At 36.3% G+C, this 20,009-nt stretch overlaps 6 protein-coding genes across 6 annotated transcripts; 3 read left to right on the top strand and 3 right to left on the bottom strand.

The window, feature by feature from the left end:
• Nucleotides 1–569: 569 nt before the first annotated feature.
• Nucleotides 570–2,021, bottom strand: PHYBLDRAFT_142323 (hypothetical protein; the record flags this gene model as incomplete). Its single annotated transcript, XM_018430781.1, has 5 exons — nucleotides 570–718; nucleotides 840–1,434; nucleotides 1,515–1,688; nucleotides 1,762–1,866; nucleotides 1,917–2,021. 5 exons carry the CDS (start codon nucleotides 2,019–2,021, stop codon nucleotides 570–572), a joined length of 1,128 nt encoding a protein of 375 aa, XP_018294862.1.
• Nucleotides 2,022–7,864: 5,843 nt separating this feature from the next.
• PHYBLDRAFT_142322 (hypothetical protein) lies at nucleotides 7,865–11,952 on the top strand (the record flags this gene model as incomplete). Its single annotated transcript, XM_018430780.1, has 9 exons — nucleotides 7,865–8,250; nucleotides 8,311–8,349; nucleotides 8,421–8,526; nucleotides 8,605–9,438; nucleotides 9,656–9,998; nucleotides 10,082–10,142; nucleotides 10,205–10,334; nucleotides 10,401–10,447; nucleotides 10,530–11,952. The coding sequence occupies 9 exons, from the start codon at nucleotides 7,865–7,867 to the stop codon at nucleotides 11,950–11,952; spliced, it is 3,369 nt and encodes a 1,122-aa protein (XP_018294861.1).
• Nucleotides 11,953–13,463: 1,511 nt separating this feature from the next.
• Nucleotides 13,464–15,066, top strand: PHYBLDRAFT_98629 (hypothetical protein; the record flags this gene model as incomplete). The annotated part of the gene is made up of 6 exons (XM_018444063.1): nucleotides 13,464–13,660; nucleotides 13,724–13,859; nucleotides 13,964–14,223; nucleotides 14,300–14,542; nucleotides 14,620–14,867; nucleotides 14,936–15,066. Coding segments are annotated over 6 exons (1,215 nt in total), but the record flags the coding sequence as incomplete, so codon positions are not given.
• Nucleotides 15,067–15,477: 411 nt separating this feature from the next.
• Nucleotides 15,478–16,554, bottom strand: PHYBLDRAFT_122963 (hypothetical protein). Its single transcript, XM_018428900.1, has 6 exons — nucleotides 16,475–16,554; nucleotides 16,306–16,330; nucleotides 16,149–16,239; nucleotides 15,961–16,093; nucleotides 15,723–15,859; nucleotides 15,478–15,665 (listed from the first exon to the last, which is right to left on the bottom strand). Exons 1-6 carry the CDS (start codon nucleotides 16,525–16,527, stop codon nucleotides 15,565–15,567), a joined length of 540 nt encoding a protein of 179 aa, XP_018294859.1. The 5' UTR covers nucleotides 16,528–16,554; the 3' UTR covers nucleotides 15,478–15,564.
• Nucleotides 16,555–16,793: 239 nt separating this feature from the next.
• On the top strand, nucleotides 16,794–17,518 carry PHYBLDRAFT_165321 (hypothetical protein; the record flags this gene model as incomplete). Its single annotated transcript, XM_018435200.1, has 5 exons — nucleotides 16,794–16,864; nucleotides 16,945–16,976; nucleotides 17,066–17,101; nucleotides 17,150–17,257; nucleotides 17,337–17,518. 5 exons carry the CDS (start codon nucleotides 16,794–16,796, stop codon nucleotides 17,516–17,518), a joined length of 429 nt encoding a protein of 142 aa, XP_018294858.1.
• A 511-nt stretch (nucleotides 17,519–18,029) lies between these two features.
• Nucleotides 18,030–18,203, bottom strand: PHYBLDRAFT_103967 (basic-leucine zipper transcription factor; the record flags this gene model as incomplete). Its single annotated transcript, XM_018427801.1, has 1 exon — nucleotides 18,030–18,203. A coding segment is annotated over one exon (174 nt), but the record flags the coding sequence as incomplete, so codon positions are not given.
• Nucleotides 18,204–20,009: the final 1,806 nt, after the last annotated feature.

Genomic DNA, 20,009 nt, shown 5'->3' with positions numbered 1-20,009 from the left:
GTCTGCCCCCCCTTCACCCCCAAATTATTATTTATAATAAAAAATTACAAAAGATCAACAATCCGACAAATCTTGTGTAACACCCAATAAGAAAAAAGAAAAGGGAAAAGTAAAATAAAGTAAAATAAAGAGATAGGAAAACCAAAGAAAAAAAATAAAATAAATCAGTACCCTTTTTTTTTTATATATACAATTTTTCGGAAAAAATTAGAAAGCAATCAAGGGCGATCTCTTTCTTTCTTTATCTTTATCTATCTACCCCTCCCTCCTCCTCCCCCACTATAATAATATTATTATTATTTTTACAATACAATAAAATTACTGTATATATGATTTTGATTCAAATTTATATTTATATTTTATATTTTCATCAAGGGTCGCACTGTCCCGCCCGATCATTTCCGCTTATACAATGGAAAATTAATACTATTATAATTAGATACTATATAGATAAAGCATATCAATACTAACAATAAGATAATTGATCAAATCAAATTAAAGGACATACATTATAGATAATAAATATTATAATATTCGTTTTTTCTTTTTTTTTTTTTTTGGATATTTTTCTATTCATTACAGATACTGTCGAGTCCATGTTGGATTGCATTCTTTACGATCCTTTGGTCGAGATCAAACCACTTTGGTATCTTTTTGATATCCTTGAGATCAAGATCGATCAACTTTACAGCATACTGGTAGTAGACATATCTGTTATCTCGACACCAATAAACAGGGCTAAACAATTCAACCCATCAATCAATCAATCAATCAATCATTTGATTTAGCTTTGACTTGCCTTGGTTCATCTTGTTCAGAGATCGATATCATCAACGAACAATCCTTTAGGGTCATCGAGAGCACATATTCATACAGTCGCTGTCTTTCATCAACCACACCAGTATAATCTTTATCTCCAAGTCTCTTGAGCAAATTGCTCGTCACCCCAATCCATCCCTCTAGATCCAGTTCAAGATCCATCTGGCTATACTTTTCATAGATCTTGATGATCCCCTCTACATCCAATTCATCGCAGTGTTTCTGTAATAGCTTTAATCTGTTCAGCACAACCTCCTCATCCAGCACTTTCTGAACAAGCTCTGAAATGATTGTCATCACTGAGCTCTCTTTCTCATCACTGGCTTTAGCTCCAAACCAGTTCCCGAGTAGTTGGCTTGTGATGCTGGCCTGTGTAGATTGGTGTAGTTCAAGTCGTTTGCCGTCTAGAAATAATCGCAGTTGGTCTCCCTTTGTGTTCAACAGACATTCGATTGCCCGCCTCACACGAATGGGGTCTTTGGAGTAAATGTCGAGAGGACAATAGAGTGTCTCGAGCTTCTTGAGATTAGAGTGCATACAATATCTGCACATCCTCTGTTTAATCGAGTGATGTTCTGAAATATGACTAGAGTTTGGTTTGAATCCCCATTTTGGCTATATATATATAAAAGAAGAGATAAGCAATTTCTATTTATTTATTTTGTTTTTGTTTTTGGATGTATTATCCTTTTTACCTTGATTTCAATGGTCAAGGTAGACGCAGGTGCAAAATAATGGGTCATGTCAGGAGAAGAGTATCCCCACAGAATCGATTGGTTGATTTCTGATCCCAATCGATGGGCTGGTCGTTTGTCAAAACATTCCAGACCAATTGTTTGGAGAACGAGAGGAGAAAGATTGATTTTTGTCTATTAAACAAAATTAATTAATTAATTAATTAATTATTTAATTATATTATATTATATTATATTTTATGCTTACATATGTTAGGACCCAGGGTGTCAATAGTGGCTCTATTGCATATTTGATAAACAGATGGCTGTCCAATGTATTGGTCGTCTTTGATAATCGTAGCACTGTGTTTCTCTACAAAATTTATTATCAATAAAATCCTTATTTTATTTATTTGATATTACCAGTAAAGGATTACTTCCACTATAAGTCAATACGATATTTGCATTGCCTTCGGATAGATATGTCCAAGACTCTTGTGAATCACTGCAATTGGTAACGATAGACATATTTATCGATCTATTTTTTCTCTACTTAATATTTCACACACACACACACATAGTTGTGCATTAAATTACTTGCAGTAAAACAAATACAGTATGGCGAACCACAAGTTGATTTGGACAAGAACCTTTGTATTAAAGTAATGAAAAATTTTGTTGTTATTATTTTCTTTAAAAAAAGGGCGCGTCACAAGTTTGATGGACGACTCTTTCTTTCTTTCTTTTTTTCTTTTATTTCTTTTCTTTTTCTTTTCTCTCTCTCTCTTTCTGTCAATCAGAAAGCAGAGGGGGGGGGGGAGGAGGAGAAAGGAGACAGAGGGAAGAGGGGAGGGAGATGGAGTTTGAAGTCTTATGATGTGACAAGAGTTTTTTATGATGACTCTTGCGGTATGGCAATCAAGACATATCGAGCGCATAATTTTTAGCACCGGGTGGCTCATCTTGGCTTCGCTCTAAAGCCGGAGCTGCCCACTAACAAGAAAACAATAATCCTACAAATCCAAAACAGCAATTGTACATTACATTACCTTCTTTTGCTACCAAAAAGAATCGTCCAATGTCAGTTTTCCATTCTACAATCCAAAATGAAAATGAAAATAGTTAATGAGAGAATTCTATGCAAAAGCAATATATATGTGTGTAATGAGTGTGAGATATGCTAATGGTATGTACAATATATATATATATATATGTATATAATATGATTTATCAAAAAAAAAAAGTCAAATCAAATCAATGCTATGCTATGCTATGCGTGCAAGAGTGTGTATAATGTGTGTTGTATGTGAATGAATATAAACCTTGAATTGCTTATTTTATATTCATATAATTTATATAGATATAGATACATTTGCTTTCAGCTGCTGACATGTGAAGAGTCAAGCAAAAATAAAAGTGAATGACATGTGCTTCCGAATAACTCAAAAATGTGGAGGAAAATTATTATTATTATTATTATGGAAAGCATGTGGGATAGCAAGATGTCAAGATTGTGTACTAATTTTTGTTTGTTTTTCAAGACAAAAAAAGGGGGATAATTGTGGGGATTCTTATTTTGACTTTCTTGTATCCATAGTGACACATTCTTTAAGCATTTACATTTATTTATCTATCTCTTTATCTATCTATCTATCTATCTATCTATCTATCTATCTATCTATCTATCCCCCTTATTGCTTCAGTTGAGTCCCCCTTTATTCTATTTTAATTTTAATAAAATAAAATAAAATAAAAAAAAGGTACAAATCATATTTCACAAGATTGAACCAAAAAATCTTGTCATTAATTTTATTGATCGATCTATTCACCTCCCCCACCTTTTACATATACACCAAACACCGACCGGCTTGCTCCGTCTTCCTTGCCGAACATTTCTTTATTCTTATATTCATTTCACAAGTCACATCCAATTATCTCTAGCTAAATCAAGTACAGAAACAGTCAAATAGACACACAAGAGATAATTAGATGTATTGTGTATGTATATGTAGACTTGGTGATCTTTACTGTACCTTTCTTTTCTTTTAACATAATTTCCATTTGTTGTACAACAGTCAGTGTTTGACACATTACAGGTTCTTACTTTTAGACTAAAGCATAATATACTATAATATAAAGTATAGAGCAAGATTAATTAATGTTATCCAGCAAATCCCTTTAGTACCAATCTACTTACACTTTGATAATAGTTGGCCTACATCAGGTCATCTATTAACATCGTCCTTGTCAACAAATACTCATGTAGTATATAGCTCACGAACCAATAATATCTTTATTATCTATCATCCCCCAATCTCCTTGTATTTTATTTTTCATCACAAAGTTATCAATACAGTTTTAATACCCCATTTCTACATATATATACATTTATGCTATGCTATGCTATGCTATGTAATGTAATGTAATGTAATGTAATGCCATGTCATGTCATGTCATGCAATACACCTTTTACCCCAATGTCACTCCTGGCTGACTAGAATTTTCGACTAGAATCATATGTTTTTTTTTGTCGTTGTTGTTTTTCACATCAATCTAGAGATCATACCAATAATCATTCTTCCAACTTTATCTCGCCTCATTATATTTCTTTCTTTCTTCATCTTCTTTTGGTTAGTATAATCTAGTAATGGTATTTCTCCAGATAGGGGTGCCCAGATCTCTTTCTCTTTATTTGTATAAAAATATATTATTTACAGCCATCAACACTAAACACGATCAATCTCTACAGAATTCATGCACGCTCCTGTCACTCACATAATCTTATACAATTTAGTTTCCTTTCCTTTCTATTTTTTTAGCTAGCACCATTTTCGTGTTTGCAAACTATTCACTAACAAAAAATCTCTATGCACAAAGTATGTAAATATTTAATGCATTTTCTCTATCTATTATACCCTGAAGTTTTCCTTTTTCTTAATACTACTATTAATTTTGAAGTATATAAATCAGACCACTTTTATGAATTTATATCCAACGAGATCAAGGGGATCCTCTAAACCAATAAAGCAGAATTTGGTTGCATATACAGACATATTATTGGTCAATGTATAGTTGGGCATGCTATGCTATATCTTTTAAAATGATATAATATATAGTATGATTGAACAAAATCGACTTTATCGCTTTGCCAGAATATTCGAATACAAGAGATTGAAATCGTATCAAACATTTGCCTCTCTTTTGCTACTTTCTTAACAGATTATGGATCCTTGGCTTGAAATCAGCTTGGTTTTCTTTGATCTTTTTCCAAAATTCATTTATTTATTTTTTTAAAAAAAAAGTATATATATATATACATGTCATGGAAGTCAAGACTTTGTGAAAACAGTAATGAAAAAAAAAATCTCATCTCGTTTCCCTCATCCAAAATTTCAAAAATGCTACTTAATATCCTCAGCCATCTTGGTGAATAATATTGATTTATCCACCCTTCTTCAGTAGGGACCTTGGACATATCATATAATTTTTTTTGAAACATTTAACCATATATGTAATTTTATACGGTCTCATGTTTCACATCCAAGGCTTCCGTATACAATGAAAATGTGTGATATTTCATTTATTGGCCATGTTAATTTACTAAACTCACGAACTTATAATCATGTAATTAGTGCGAACCAAAGTTTGTTACTTTTTACCCTCAAACTGTAATAGCTGTTTAATTTTCTAGACATTAAAGCTAATAGATATTAATTAATATTTGTATACGTAGAATGATTGCGCAAATAAAGGGGAAAAAACCTAATGCTGGGGCTATATGGACTTGTTTATATGCTTACTTGAAAACATAATTTGTTCTTTATTTCAGTTTTATGTCATCGTTAGTTTAACAACATAAAATATCGAAAGATGATTGGTCAACATATTTTATATCATGTTTTTATATCATATAAAATAACGCGATTTTGAAACACACTATTCCTTTTTAAGAGCACAATCTCCGTCTAAATAAATTTTATATGATGTGTCCAAGGTCCCTAATCTGTCATAAATAGTAAAGAAAAAAAAAAGTGATAAATGTAATATTATGTTTAACACAATATCTTGGCTGCCTCACGAACAGATACGTTCAAAAAGTCCCCTCTTTTTTTTTCAGCAAGAAAACCCATGGTAAACTCGGCCAAGGCAACATCATATTTCTTTGAAGAAGTCTCGCTAACAATAGCAAAGTATTGATGTCCCTAGTCCTGTAAGTTTTGCTCATGCTATATGTCAAAAATAAAATATAATTATGCACCGATGTTGTATTAAAAAAAAAGGAGGGAGGGGAGAGTAACTTTATTAGCAATCTGCAGAACAATTTATCTAATTTCTCCAGGAAATGCATGTAGCATATAAACATAAACCTGACGTCACGATAATCTCCAGTCTGTCCGTAATGTTTTGCGTAGAGGAAGTCTGCCATTTGAAGATTGTTGATACCCTCACAGTAAATCAGGGTGTATATATCGATATCCCGGCATTTTTTTTATCCTTGGTTTACAAATCTTAATGAGAGTGAGGGAAAAGGTATGTATTTGTTCGATAGTGGTAGAGGTATACCCATTAAAACAAGTGATTTGAAAAGTGAGTTGCTCAAAGTTTCTGATTCGAACCCACTTTAATAAATTCTATATGCCCTTAAGATACTTGTTAATAAGAGAAGAGTATATATTCACAATATAGACAATTTAAAGGAGGCATTGAAATAAAAGTAAAGAATATTGGGCACATAGTATATAGGTCGCTTATGTGGAAACAGGCCAAGACGTCGCCCCCAGATAATTATAAAAGCCAAGAGAAGTACAACACAGTGTTATATATAATGTCTTTATTAGACTACTTGATAAACCTTGCCTATACATATACATATTTAAGTTTGTAAACTCTAGTGTGTTGGTAAAAATTTAAACTACTTTGTTAATAACTCTAATGCTTTAAAGATCGCACAAGAGGGCAATTGACAGCTAATTATATCTGCAGAACAAGGTATTCGATTGTGTTGCCTTTGGCAGTGACACAAACAAAGACGGATGATGGACAACTGAGAAAAGAAAAGAAAAGAAAATAAATTGATACATTTTAGGTCAATAATAGGTTAAGTATTCAAGAAGACCTCATTTCCACTGTGCACAAATCCTGGTGATGGCAATGTTCAATTGGGATATGCTTCTTATATATCATGATTAATTGGTTATAATTATATTGGTATTATGATTAATATCACTTACGACATAAGCAATACAGTTAAAAAAAATCCAAAACCCAAATTCTCGGTTTAAGCACCAACAACAGATAGAGAAAGCCAGGGCCATATGCATCTTGGTGTTAGTAACAACCACCGAGCGCTATAAAAATGGGTATTCTTCTTTGATCTTAATATAATAGTAATAAATAAAATATAGCAAGAAAAAAGAGTCTTCTACGTTATATTCATACTCCATGAAATCTTCTCTCTCACGACATCACTTTCATTCGTTTGACTGACTTGCCTGACTTGACTGAGTAAAAATAATATTAATCGATATACCAATGATGTAATTATTCATTCCATACATACTCCTGTTGACCATAAAAGGCACTAGTCTCTAAAACTCGACTGTGAATGATACAAGAGTAAAATAATTACTATGACGAGGTTAAAGAGGTGTATATACTAGCTGGTTTCAGGAATTCTTCAAATCACAACAAATACGGATACATAGATATATTAAATAATGATGTTATTTTAACTGTGGTCAATAGGGTCAATACCATAGTAGACACATTAAAAGTGATATCATCGCTTAAAAGTGCGAGGTAACTTTTATTTTTTTATTTTTACTTATATTTCATTTCACTTTTTAGCGACAGTTCAAATGTTGCTTTCAATTCAATATCACAACATTGTCCTGGGTGGCCTCTGTTATGTTTTATAATTATTATTTAAATCGTACCTGTAAAGTGCATAGAAAGCACATGAATAAATGAATGAATTAAAAGAAAATAAAGTAATAATAGTGTATAAGCCATGTCACATATATATACTAATTCAAAAATACCTACAGTTCCATAAAATATCAACAGTGAACCAACAACCAAAACCATACTTTAAACCAATTACTTCTTTAACATTGTCTTGATCTCCTTAATCATCCACATATCCTTTTATATATTGTAATATAAAAAAAACCAGAAACTCAGTCTGAAATAAAAAGTAAAAGTATTTCAAAGTCACATGACCTCCTTTTCCCTTGTTTGCGCTGTATTAAAATGAAATAAGTCTTCAAATCAAATAAAATAAAATATAATCGAAAAATAAAAATGCACATTTTTTTTCTCTCTCTCTTTATTACTATTATAATTATTATCCTTTATTTACTCCTTGACAGATGGATACAATTTCCTCCGTATTGGGCCCAACCCCAACGGGTTCATTTGTATCGTTAACGTCGAATCTATTGAGTGGAACAATGGGTAGCTCAGGTTCTATACCAACAGCAGCATCAAGCCTTTTATCAAATGCAATTCCAAGTGCTGTTTTGAGCATATCAAGCACAGAATCAGCGCTGCCTTCAAGTACGGCTGCTCCTGATGCGGCAGAAACATCTTCTTCAGGCTTTGATGGCATTATACCAGGATTCAATGGCAGCCAAGTTACCGGACCACTGTCTGTTGTGGGCAGTGTCGATAAGCAGAGTGGACTGGACACTCAATTGCTTATTAGTTCTTCGGTTGGGTTGTTTTGTTTCCTGGTATTTTGTATTTTGAGAACAAGGTAAAGCGGGAATCTCTGGGTCACTATAATGCATCTCGGTGTAACGTTTGGATGTTTTAGAATACCAGTAATCTTTGCTCCGCGTATGAATATGAAGAAGTGAGTAAATGAAGTAAGAGACAAACTGTCTTGCTCGACTTCTTGGGCCCAAAAAGCTTATTAATTTCTAGACATCGACCACCAGAGTTGCCATCATCTTTATTTGGCTGGGTTATACCCTTGATTCGTATCAGCCAAGAACAGCTCTTGGACAACGTCGGACTAGACGCAGTAGTGGTAAAAATTGTAGGGTTGTGTAACATGCTCGGATCACTTACATTATGTATATCATTTTTCTTTTCAAACAAAAAAAAGCTTATTCAATTCCTTGTCATGGGAATTAAGCTGTTTGGATTATGTTCATTCTTTGGCCTCACTGTTTTGATTCCAATTAGCATGAAAACTGGAAATTCCACAAACCCGAATATCACAGCAGTCAATAGATTATCGATCACTGTCATTGACGAATCCTCCAACTCTTTGATTGCCTATCTTGTGTTCACCTACATCTTTACCTTTTTTACGTTTTATTTCCTGCAACAGAACTACGATTCCCACATTTACCTTCGTGCTAAATACCTCATTCGCCTCTCAAAAACCCTCACGGCTCGATCCGTTATTGTCACCGGTATACCTGAAAAATTACGTTCCGATCATGAGCTGGCGGACTATTTCGAACACCTTAACATCGGTCCAGTCGAGAGTTGCTATGTTGTACGACACATAAGCCATCTAAACAAGCTCTTAAAGAAACGTCTTTCGGCTCTCAAACACCTAGAGAGAGCCTATGCAACCTACTGGGGCAACCCATGCAAGATCCCAGAGTATGACCCTGATCTGGTGCTTGAAGATGCAAAGATGCTGAAGCGTGTCGAAAAATTAACTCAACAGGCAATTGAACACGAAGAGAACTCAAGCAACACAGCCATCATCATGAATCTGATTGACCCAAAGAAGCGTGGTACTCAATCCCATCGACCACAAGTTAAAACAGGCTTTTTGGGCCTTTTTGGTGAAAAAGTGGATGCGATCGAATACTATACAAAGATGTTTGATGAACTGGACAAACGAGTGGTAGAAGCACGACAATCCACTGATTTTGAAATGACAAACGTTGGCTTTGTAACCTTTAAAAATATGGCGAGTGCGGTAAGCTTCTTTCAGAGATATCTGCTACTATTATTAAGAAGAAGAATAGTAAATAAAATAGCACTAGGTTCATGCAGGTACAAAGGAAATAAGGTCACAATAATAATAATAACAGCAGTAACAACACTATAGCTCTATAAACTTGTTCCTCACCAACCTTATTATGATTTGTTTGTTTGTTTGTTTGTTTGTTTTTTTCTTTCTTTTTCTTCTGTAGTTGATCGTCTCTCAGATCGCAATTAGTCCAACTCCATTCGTGTGTCGTACTGTGATGGCCTATGAGCCTCGCGATGTTTTGTGGAACAATGTCACTATACGAGGTAGAGAACGATTGGTGCGCGAGGTAGTGGTGTGGACAATTACGATCGCCCTGGCGATCTTCTGGGTTATCCCTATTGCTGCCCTCGCTTCTCTTACAAGTATCGATTTCCTCGAGAGATTATCACCTTCACTGGCCGAAAAGGCAAAATCATCTGCCCTATTGCTCAATCTCTTACAAGGTGTAATCCCTACTCTACTGGTGAATATTTTTATGGCTATATTGCCATTAATTATCGACTGTAAGTATCACACTGCATATTTATAAATGTTCTTAATTTTACCTTTTTCTTCTACTACTTCTAACACACATACAATTTTCCAGTACTTGGTAAACTGCAAGGAATTCGCGCTCGTAGTGCCTTGGCCGAGACAACGTTTAGCAAGTAAGAATCATCAAATATGCTGAAATATCATTTCTCTTTTCTTTAACAAATATACTACTCAGATACTTTTTCTTCCTCTTGTTCAACGTTCTCCTTGTATTTGCCGTCGTAAATACTGTTACAAGTACACTCGTGAGCTTTTTCAATAACCCAAAAGATATCGTCAATGTATTGGGTGAAAAATTACCTGCGGTAAGACTACCAAGCATTCAATCTACACCCACCCACCCACACACAAGCTAAACATTTCAATTGCAGGTTTCTCCATTCTTCATCAATTATACCATCCTTCAAGGTTTCTTACTGTAAGTATATCTTATATATTAGGGTAATTAATATCCCAAGCCAAAGAAAAAGAAAGAGACTAAGAAATAATACTTTATGTAGAATGCCTCTCAATCTACTTCTTTTGGGTCCACTGATTGTCCGCGGGTTTAAGGAATTCTTTATCTGTAAATCTCCTCGAGACTATGCCAGAAACCGTGTACCAAGCTCTTTTAATTACGGTGTTCAGTTCCCAGCACCTCTCTTGATCTTCATCATTGTCCTGGTGTACTCCACAATCTCTCCCTTGATCCTTGTGTTTGGTACAATCTACTTTTGCATCACATATTTTGTTTACAAGTATAGGTTTCTCTATGTCCACTTTACTCCATACGAATCATCCGGAAAACTTTGGGTGATGGTGTTCCCAAGAGTGATTATTGGTTTGCTTCTCTTCCAGCTGACAGTGTTAGGAATATTTATCCTCAAGAAGTTCTTTGTACTGGCCATTCTGTGCGTGCCGCTTATGGTGATTACCGTACTATTCAAGATCATGATAGACTCTGCTTATCTAGAAAATAGCCGATATTTACCAATGCAGCTCTTGCGTGACAATGTGATGCAGCTCCCGACATCGGATCAAACGTCTTCAAATAAGTCAGCGTCGACACCTTTGTCAGAGGCAACCCAAAACAGTTCAGATGCGACTAATATCAATCGCAAAAGATGGAAAAAAGCGACTGCTGCGGCACTGCTGATAAATACCCAGAACACGTCATTTGCCACACTTAATGAACCAACATCTGTTCATCATCGCCGGGTAGCATTAGATGAAGATGATTACGAAGCCGTCCCAGACAGAAAAACAGACTATCGCCAACCACCCGTCACACTTAACCCTGGCGTGCTTGACACTGGATTAAAGCACTTTGGTAATCCTGCATTAAAGGGCGTGCTCCCTCAATTGTGGCTTCCCATCAAACTCAATCGAGCTGGTCAACCAGCTACACGTCCACCACCGCACAAACGTTTTGGTGGCAGCCACCTTGCAACAAACTTGGCTCAAATGCTGCGACGAGCGGAATCGGCTAAACGTAAAGAGTCCGAGAAGGCTACCAACTCTGGAAGCAACCCTAGTCTTGATGTGTCGGGTGAAAAAGGTGCCATGGCCGCGGACAGGTTTCTCAAGACCAGCGGACCTCTTAGAGCAAGATTTGAAAAATCTCAGGGTAAATTTCAGGATTCTACGGATATTTTGGCAGATGAACCATCCAAGTATTCCAGAAGATCTTCGAGAGTCCCAATGGCTGCTGCTGACACACACTCACTGGATGAGCAATATGATGATAATGATGATGATGATGATAATTATTCAGATATTAGCGATGTACAAAAAGGTCCACATGCTACGTACTATCACCACCCATCCCAGCGTCGTCACTCTCTGGGTAATTTAGTTACTCCTCAACGCCCAAATATAAACCCTCAAAATGGAGACAGTGCGCCGGCCGTTTTTTGCTCCACACAATCACCGTCTAGTTCTTAATATAGTATTTCGACTTTAAGCTCAGACAATGCTAGTTTTTTTCTGGGCGAATCAAAATCAATTTTTTAGACATTTTGTTTACCTTTTTTAGACAGAGAGAAAATAAAATTGAAACAAAAAAGAGTTAGTTTTGAGACATGTAGAGGTGAATGTTCACTTTTTTTTATATACCTGTGATGCTGTTCACCAGCGTACGAGGGAATAATTGAGAGAATTGCATCGAGGGAATTGCACCCTGTCATATAAGATCCCAACTGTTATTCAGTATTTGTTTCTTAATGTTTTACTAAAATACCCTGTCTATATTTATTTATTTTTCATTAAAGGTTTGTTTCATTTTGGCTATAGAAAATGAGCTTTATAAAGTATGATCGTTTAGTTCAACATTTTTTGTAGCTAGAGCCCTTATTTTAGAAAGTTTGTCAACTCGGAATCGAGTAAATTATTATGAAAAAGTGAGTTCTCTTTCAATTCCCTCAACGATTCCCTCGTACGCTGATGAACATCATACATCGCTGTATCGTACACGGGTTTCTTGTTTGGGGTTTAGATCTTTACAGATAAAAAAATCTGAACATTCACCTTAACATGTCTCAAAACTAACTCCTTTTTGTATCAATCTTATTTTCTCTCTGCCTAAAAAAGGTAAGAAAAATGTTTAAAAAATTGATTTTGATTCGCCCAAAAAAAAACTAGCATTGTCTGAATTTAAAGTAGAACTATTTTATAGCAAGCGAATAACAAGCATAATGAAAAAGACATAGAAGACAACCAAAAAAAAAAAAGAGTAATTTCTTGTGCTGTTACTGCTTTTGCTTCTTTCTCTTCTCTTCTTTTCTTTTCTTTATATTTTTTTTTGTTCTTTCTTTCGTTAGTCTGCTCTTTCTTCTGCTATTTCATTATTCCCTGTGTACATATATTAACACATTTAAAGCCAAAAGTTTCGTTCAATTATTGATTCTTTATAAGAATAATAGTAATCATAATACAATCATTATCGTCATATACTATCTACTCGTATGTCCCTTCGTTCTACGTACCAAGCATTTTTAAGGCCGTCAAAGTCTATGATAGATCGTACTTATGTTAATCGTTACCAGTCTCACCAAGACCCTGACCACAATCCTACCGAGTCTGAGTTAGACACAGATTCTGAATTCGAACAAGCAGAAGTCAGAGAAGCCACTAGAATGCGTATTCAACGGCCCACAGCAAACATCCCTCTTAGAAGGAATGTCAGCGAACTTCCTTCGAATGGTCCTACCCGTTTCCATCATGAGACTCCATTTTATTCAGCCCTTATCGAGCCAGGAAAACCTCTCGAGCCACATCTGGCCAGTACCCGACGGCGAGGATTTCAAAAACCAATCCCCAATTTCGGATTCATCAAACCTATTCGACCAAAGGAGGTAAATAATAATCACCAACAAAAAAAAAAGGTCTTCAAAGGAAAATTAGATCCAACGAAGAAACCAAATAAGTTCATACTTACAGATTATCAACAAAAGTCTTCTTTGGTACGCCGTGTAACAATCGGTCTGGTGGATATCCATACGAGCCTGAATGGGTCTCAATACAGCCCACAAGAAAATCTGAAGCGAGTATTGACCAGACCAAGTAAACCGGGAATGAATGATGGATTTGACAATGAAAACTGTGATTATATTTTACGAGTTAATGATGTGCTTGGAGAAGCTCGCGATCATCAGTAAGTCACGATAAGAAAGAAATGTATCAATCGATCAGTTACATATGTGCGGGGGTATTGTAGATATCGCGTGATTGATATGCTAGGACAAGGCACTTTTGGGCAGGTGGTAAAATGTGAAAGACTATCAACAGGTGAGCTGGTCTCTGTAAAAGTCATCAAGAATAAGGCTGCATACCGAGCACAAAGTCAAATTGAGGTTGAGATCCTGAAACAGGCAAGGAGACGATGAATTATTGAATAATTATAAGGGATAACTATCTAATTCTATATGATATTTGCTTAATATGAATCAATATACAGCTTAATCAAAATATTGAGCAAGAAGACAGACATAGAATCTTAAAGCTGTACCACACGTTTATTCACAAGAATCATCTTTGTCTGGTGTTTGAGCTTCTGTCATTCAACATCTATGAACTTATTCGGCAAAATAGCTACCAAGGTCTTTCTGCGAACCTTGTACGTGTTTTAACTCTGCAACTTCTGGACAGTCTAGTCTTACTCAAGAAAGCGGATATTATCCACTGTGATCTCAAACCCGAAAATATTCTTTTGAAAAGGTGACAACAATAACACACTAGCTTACCAAGCTCGCTTTTTTTTGGTTTTTACTTCATAACTCATTTTCATCCTTAGTCCTGATTCTCCAACAATTAAGATTATTGATTATGGATCTTCATCGAATAAACCATCTCGACATGTCACATACATCCAGTCTCGCTTCTACAGATCGCCAGAAGTCCTTTTAGGTATGCAATATGGTCATGCTATTGATATGTGGTCTCTGGGATGTATTGTTGCCGAGCTATATTTGGGTCTTCCTCTTTTCCCCGGAAACTCTGAATATAATCAGCTGGCTAGAATAATAGAAGCATTTGGGTAAGTGTTATATATACACACATACAATGTGTACATTTCAGAATAGGCTTTCACACCACTGTACATGTACACAACAGAAACCCTCCTCCTGGAATGCTATACAGAGCAAGAAATACACCAAAACTGTTTAACAAGGTTGATAAAGGGAATGGGGCATATTCTTATGAATTTAAAAGCCGAGAACAATTCGCACGAGAACAAGGAAGGGCTGAGCTACCCAGTAAGCGATATCTCAAGGATATTAGCATCAAAGATTTGGTTATGAATGCAAACAACAGTACTATAAAAACGAATATGATCAAAGGGTTCCGAGAGCAAGAAAGAGGTCTGTAATTAACGTTTTAGCTGGATTTGCTCAAATGGTAGTATTCTCACACTTTTGTTTTCATAAAGATATGCAAGTAAGAGAGTCTTTGATAGACTTTCTCGGTGGTCTATTGGCCATTAACCCACTTCAGCGCTGGACTGCTCAAGAGGCCCGTCATCATCCATTTGTTACCGGCGAGCCATATTTTTATCCTTTCCGCCCCTCTAACTATAGCGACAGACACGAATTTACGCCAGATGAATATGATCTGCTTACAGAAAACTTTTCGTCTGAAGACCCAAGAAAGTGTCTAGAGGCAACAATAGCTGAAGGAGTCGAGCTTCACAATAAAGGTATCTTCCCTGTCCTTAGACGGACTGAAGCGGCAGCAGATGCGAAGCGCCTTGAAGAAGAAGAGGCGTTCCGGTACGAGCTTGAAAAGAAGATCCAGGCATCTGGACTTCGTTCAAGCCACCGTGCTTCATTAGCAGATGTAGAAGCTCTAGTGTCTGAAGTCAAAGCAGAGGCAGCCGCAAAAGAAAATAGAATAGATTCAACGACCGTAGAGGACTCACGACGACGAACACTAAAAGGAAAGAAAAAAGCAACATAGACAGAGACACCTTTTCTTCTACTCAAGCATTTTTTTTCTTTTTCTGTTTTTTTTGATGAATGATTATGATAAAAAGTCAAATATATGGATTTTTGAGCCTTTCTAACGCCAAGAATCAAGATCTTCTGGATCAACGTATACGTTCTCTCCGTTTTCTCTGATAGTTTCATGTTTTTTATCGCGAGATAGAGGTTTCCGCATGTCTATAATACTTCTTGTGAGCCCTAGTACACATATACGCATTTACTGTAGTATCTTACCGTATGCATCTTCATTTGTAACACCACTGTAATAATTCCTGACCCTTCGATACACCGAGTAGCCAAACTTACGATACATCCCAATAGCTACCGCATTTGAATGACGTACATACAGATCGACAAACCACCCATTATAGCTATTTTATGCACACAAAAGATAGATAGCGTTAGTATACCAAAAGAGATATTGTACTTTAATAAAATATACATATGTAACTCGTATGTTTTTTTTTCTTACGTCTTTTCAGAAACTTCTTCGAGGAGGTTCATCATACCGTCTGCTAGTCCAAGGCGACGGTATTCAGGTGCAACTGTAATTGCTGTAACATGACCGTGCCAGTTCTTTCCAGTACCCTCGGCCTTTCCCATCACTAATTCACTAATGTTGGTTTTTGGTTTTTTTATGAAATTGAAATTGGTTCTTACCATAACCCATTAGACGATCATGAGGAGAGATTTGTACGCTGAAAAGGTCTGGCCAGCGAGCAAGATATTGTAAATAAAAAGAGATGTTGTACTTTTTGGAAAGTTCTTTATTGAGTTGGGTTTGCTTATACGATTATAATCGTTATAGTTAGCTTACCGTCTCAGTCAATGCATCGAGATTGCTACAAAAAATTATAAGTATATAGAGTTATACATACATTACTTGACAAGAAACCAAGAAAAAAAAAGTCTTTATATGTAAATGCTTTTATTTTTGCTTTTGTTGTTATCACTACTATCATTTTTTTAAAGAAATATTTACGTACACATTATTGAACTCGAACAAGTCGGTGGCCTTGAAACGTCTTAAAAGACTCATATTAATATATACCTTTTGTGTCCAAAAGGTTCCCTTCGCTATTCCTTTTCCTCCCTCCCATCTTTTTATTCTCTTTTGGAAAGGGTGTGCCTGTGGATCCCTGACACTGGAAACGTGGCTTGGATTGGCTCGATCTCTTAGTGTTTATTGACTGCTTATCGCCTTGGTAGCTTTCAAGTTGAGAAGGTCGCACGAAGCCTGTGCGTTCTTCCAGCATAGGCGGGGCAAAAAGAATTAAAGAAAAAAAAACACTACCAAGTTGCATAATGGATAAATACTGCAAAGTGTGCTCTGGCACAGACGCAAAATACAAATGCCCAAAATGCAAGATATTATAGTAAGCTTTCTACACACAGACAGTGTACCTTCTTGAATTTTATATTTCTATACTGATTTAAATCATCATGTTCATTACAGCTGTTCATTGGCATGCTATAAAGTGCATAAATGTAAGAAACATATTATTTATAAACAATACCAAAAAAGAAAGAAAACAAGGCAAACTATAAATTAACGCCTTTATTTTTTTTTGGTATAGCTACGCCATGTGAGTCGAATGAGCAGCCCGTTCAAGGTATTTTTTTTAAAAAAAAAACAAGAAAAGCTCGCATATATCTAAAAGTATATTCAATGGCATTGCTATTAGAAAAGGAACCCATACGAAAAGAGATTCCCTTTGAAGACGAAGAAGATGAGAGCCGATTAAGTGAAGACAAACTGAAAGGATTATGTGAGTTAAACATTGCTGTGAATATCCCGATCCCGATCCTGGTTCTGATCCAACATTCAACCTTTTCCTTGTATAAAAGCATATGCCGATGAGCTCCGTCCATACCTAAAGTATCCTCAAATCCGCGATTTAATTACGAAAATCGATACTTCAGAAGACCCTGAAAAGGACCTTGACGCTGCTAGAGCTTCTGATAGCGTATTTGAAGAATTTATCAAGAAAATACTTGAGACTGTCTCGGATCAAAAAGAGACCCCATAATTTTTTTTAGTACAATCAAAACCTTCTCCATGAAGAAGAAGATAACAGGATAGAACCTGAATGCATACACATATACACATATACACATACATACATACATATATATATATATATTTACATATAAGAATGACGATGATTTGTTTTATTATTATTTTTCATGAAAATTTGATGAAAGCATAAAGAAAATTTGAAAATTGGGCTAGCATAAAGTCGATTTGTTTTGTCGTTGGAAGAGGAGAGCATCTAGAATAAGGGATATTTACATACGTACAGCCATAAATACATAAAGGAAGGGAGAGATAATAAAAGAAAAAAGAAAAGTCATACAAAATTGTGCATAGGGATCGATGTTCGTAATATATAGAGTTTCTTGCACGTCAATCAAGAGGTTTTTTTTTGGTATTTTTTTGTTCTTTTTTTTGTTCTGTTCTTAGGAAGGTCGCTTGCTAATTGGATCGGCATGTGGAGGCCGGTTTTGCATAAGTTGATCAAGGCGTGCTTCGTTCTTTTCAACCACAAGCGATTTGAGCCAACCAATCTCGCGTTCAAGTTCTTTGACGCGAATTTCAAGCTGTTTGGCTTTTTCTGTCATTTCGCATGCAGTACGCTGCAATATTTGTTCTCTCATCTTCTTTTTCACCCGAAATCTAGCACTGGCAGCTGTATTGCGACGTCGCTTATCATCCTTTGACATTTCATGACTAGGACCTTCATCTTCAGAGCCATCTCGTTCATCGTCCTCTTCTGAAATAGATCCAGTCCGGCTTATGTTATGCCCATTGTAACCTACGGCTGTATTCGTATTTCCAGGTGCATTATCTTTAGCACTTGTGCTTTGGCTTGGGGTTGGGAGAGCCTTTGGGTAAGATTTAGTAGTCTCGATAGAAGGGACCATGCTGTTGGTACGCACGCGCCGTGGGGTAATATTTACAGCCTGTTGACTTTGCACGTTATTGAAGCGAAGACGAGGATCATGCGATTGAGTACGCATTAAAGGTACACCTTCTTGGGTAGGTCTGAACGGTTGGGATTCAAAGGCAGTAGAGTGAGGGCTGGGCAGTGAGTCAGAAAAGTTCTTGGATGAAGCCATCGAAGACATCATAGACATAAATTGATCAATAGACTGATCGTTTCCTCCTCCAGACTTTGGAGACTCGATACTTCCATAAAATGTGGGAGTGTTTGGAGTCGAAGAAGAAACTGAGAGTGGTGGGCAATGAGTGTGATGACTGGAGATTGGATATCCGAGTTCTTTAGACCAAAAGGCAATTGAAATGGTTAGTAAGATAGATAAAGGACTGTGTACACAGAAATAAAACTCGTGCTATTAAATGATGCTTACCATTATTGAGTACCATACTGTGGCTATGTGGAGTTATGGGAGATTGGATAGCACTGTAGGTCTCCATGGACATATCTCTGTACATCTGAATAGGCGGCTCATAACTATTGGTGTTGATAGGATATTGATAAGGTTTCTGGGCATATTCTCGAGTAGATTGATGGAGCATAGCTTCACCAACAGCCATAGCTTGTTGGAACGCATCTTGAGCGCGGAGACTGGCAGTAGTAGATTGCTCCTCTTTTTCTTGTCCCAATGCTTCTCCGGGAACAGTATCAAACGTAAATTGGGCATTTGCATAAATAGAAAGCTCCCGTTGGAGGTCAATGTCAGATAGAGCTGAGATTGGGTCAATAGTTTGGTTGAGAGAGTCGATATGAGGTGTCCATCGGGGTGGAGTATCAGAGCCAGCCCGATTGACTGGTTTGGCAGGACTGGATCTATTACTAATCATCAAGAGCGGCGAAAATAAAGAAGGGAAATTGTGATGACCAAAAATAAAATAAAATAAGGATAAGAATGAAGATAGCAAGCTAAGAAATTAGTCGAGAGTTTCCTGTTATAAAAAAATAAGAGGAAGAAGAGCTTTTGTGCTGCTGACACAAGAATCAAATGCTCGTTTTGAAAGTGCTAATTAATATATATATATATTTATATTTATATATATTTAAAGTATCGTCTGAGGGCAAGCTGTACAAGATACAGAAATAAATTGTGATATGCAGAGTAGTTTTTATTAAATAGGAAACTCAGCAACGAAATAAGGAGCGTGGAACGACGGATTGTGCGCCAAGAGAGCAGCAAAGAGGGGTGGAAAGAAGACGAACAGGAAAGGCGAATGAGCGCGCGAGATATAGAAACGATAGCGTCATCCGGTCAAGACTTCGCACCTCTTCTTTAGATGTTTGATGCCCTAGAGACAACTACAACATCAGCTTGGATGGTTTCTAAAGTGCTCAATGTGATGCTCAGGCACAGACAACAAGATGAAAAAAACTAAATCATCTGAACAAGTTACAAAGAAGACTATCGATGTAGATGTCTTGTCAAAGATTGATTATGCCTTTAGACCGTCCGCACACTTGCTTGTAGTTGATTGGAAAGAAACCAATGTCGCCATCAATACGAGATACAGAGTGCGAATCACGT

The sequence above is a fragment of the Phycomyces blakesleeanus genome (genome assembly GCF_001638985.1).
Source record: "Phycomyces blakesleeanus NRRL 1555(-) unplaced genomic scaffold PHYBLscaffold_5, whole genome shotgun sequence".
Classification (NCBI taxonomy): domain Eukaryota; kingdom Fungi; phylum Mucoromycota; class Mucoromycetes; order Mucorales; family Phycomycetaceae; genus Phycomyces; species Phycomyces blakesleeanus.
The sequence above is the reverse complement of the archived record's forward strand: the minus strand, read 5'-3'. Positions and strand labels throughout refer to the sequence as shown.

What these genes read in the sequence shown, in the direction of transcription:
- PHYBLDRAFT_122963 (XM_018428900.1), bottom strand. Translation starts at nt 16,527, where the DNA reads ATGAGTCTTTTAAGACGTTTCAAGGCCACCGACTTGTTCGAGTTCAAT. An exon ending in TTGTTCGAGTTCAATAATGT is followed by an intron (nt 16,331 to 16,474) that starts GTACGTAAATAT and finishes AATTTTTTGTAG; the next exon opens with CAATCTCGATGCATTGACTG. An exon ending in TCGATGCATTGACTGAGACG is followed by an intron (nt 16,240 to 16,305) that starts GTAAGCTAACTA and finishes CTTTCCAAAAAG; the next exon opens with TACAACATCTCTTTTTATTT.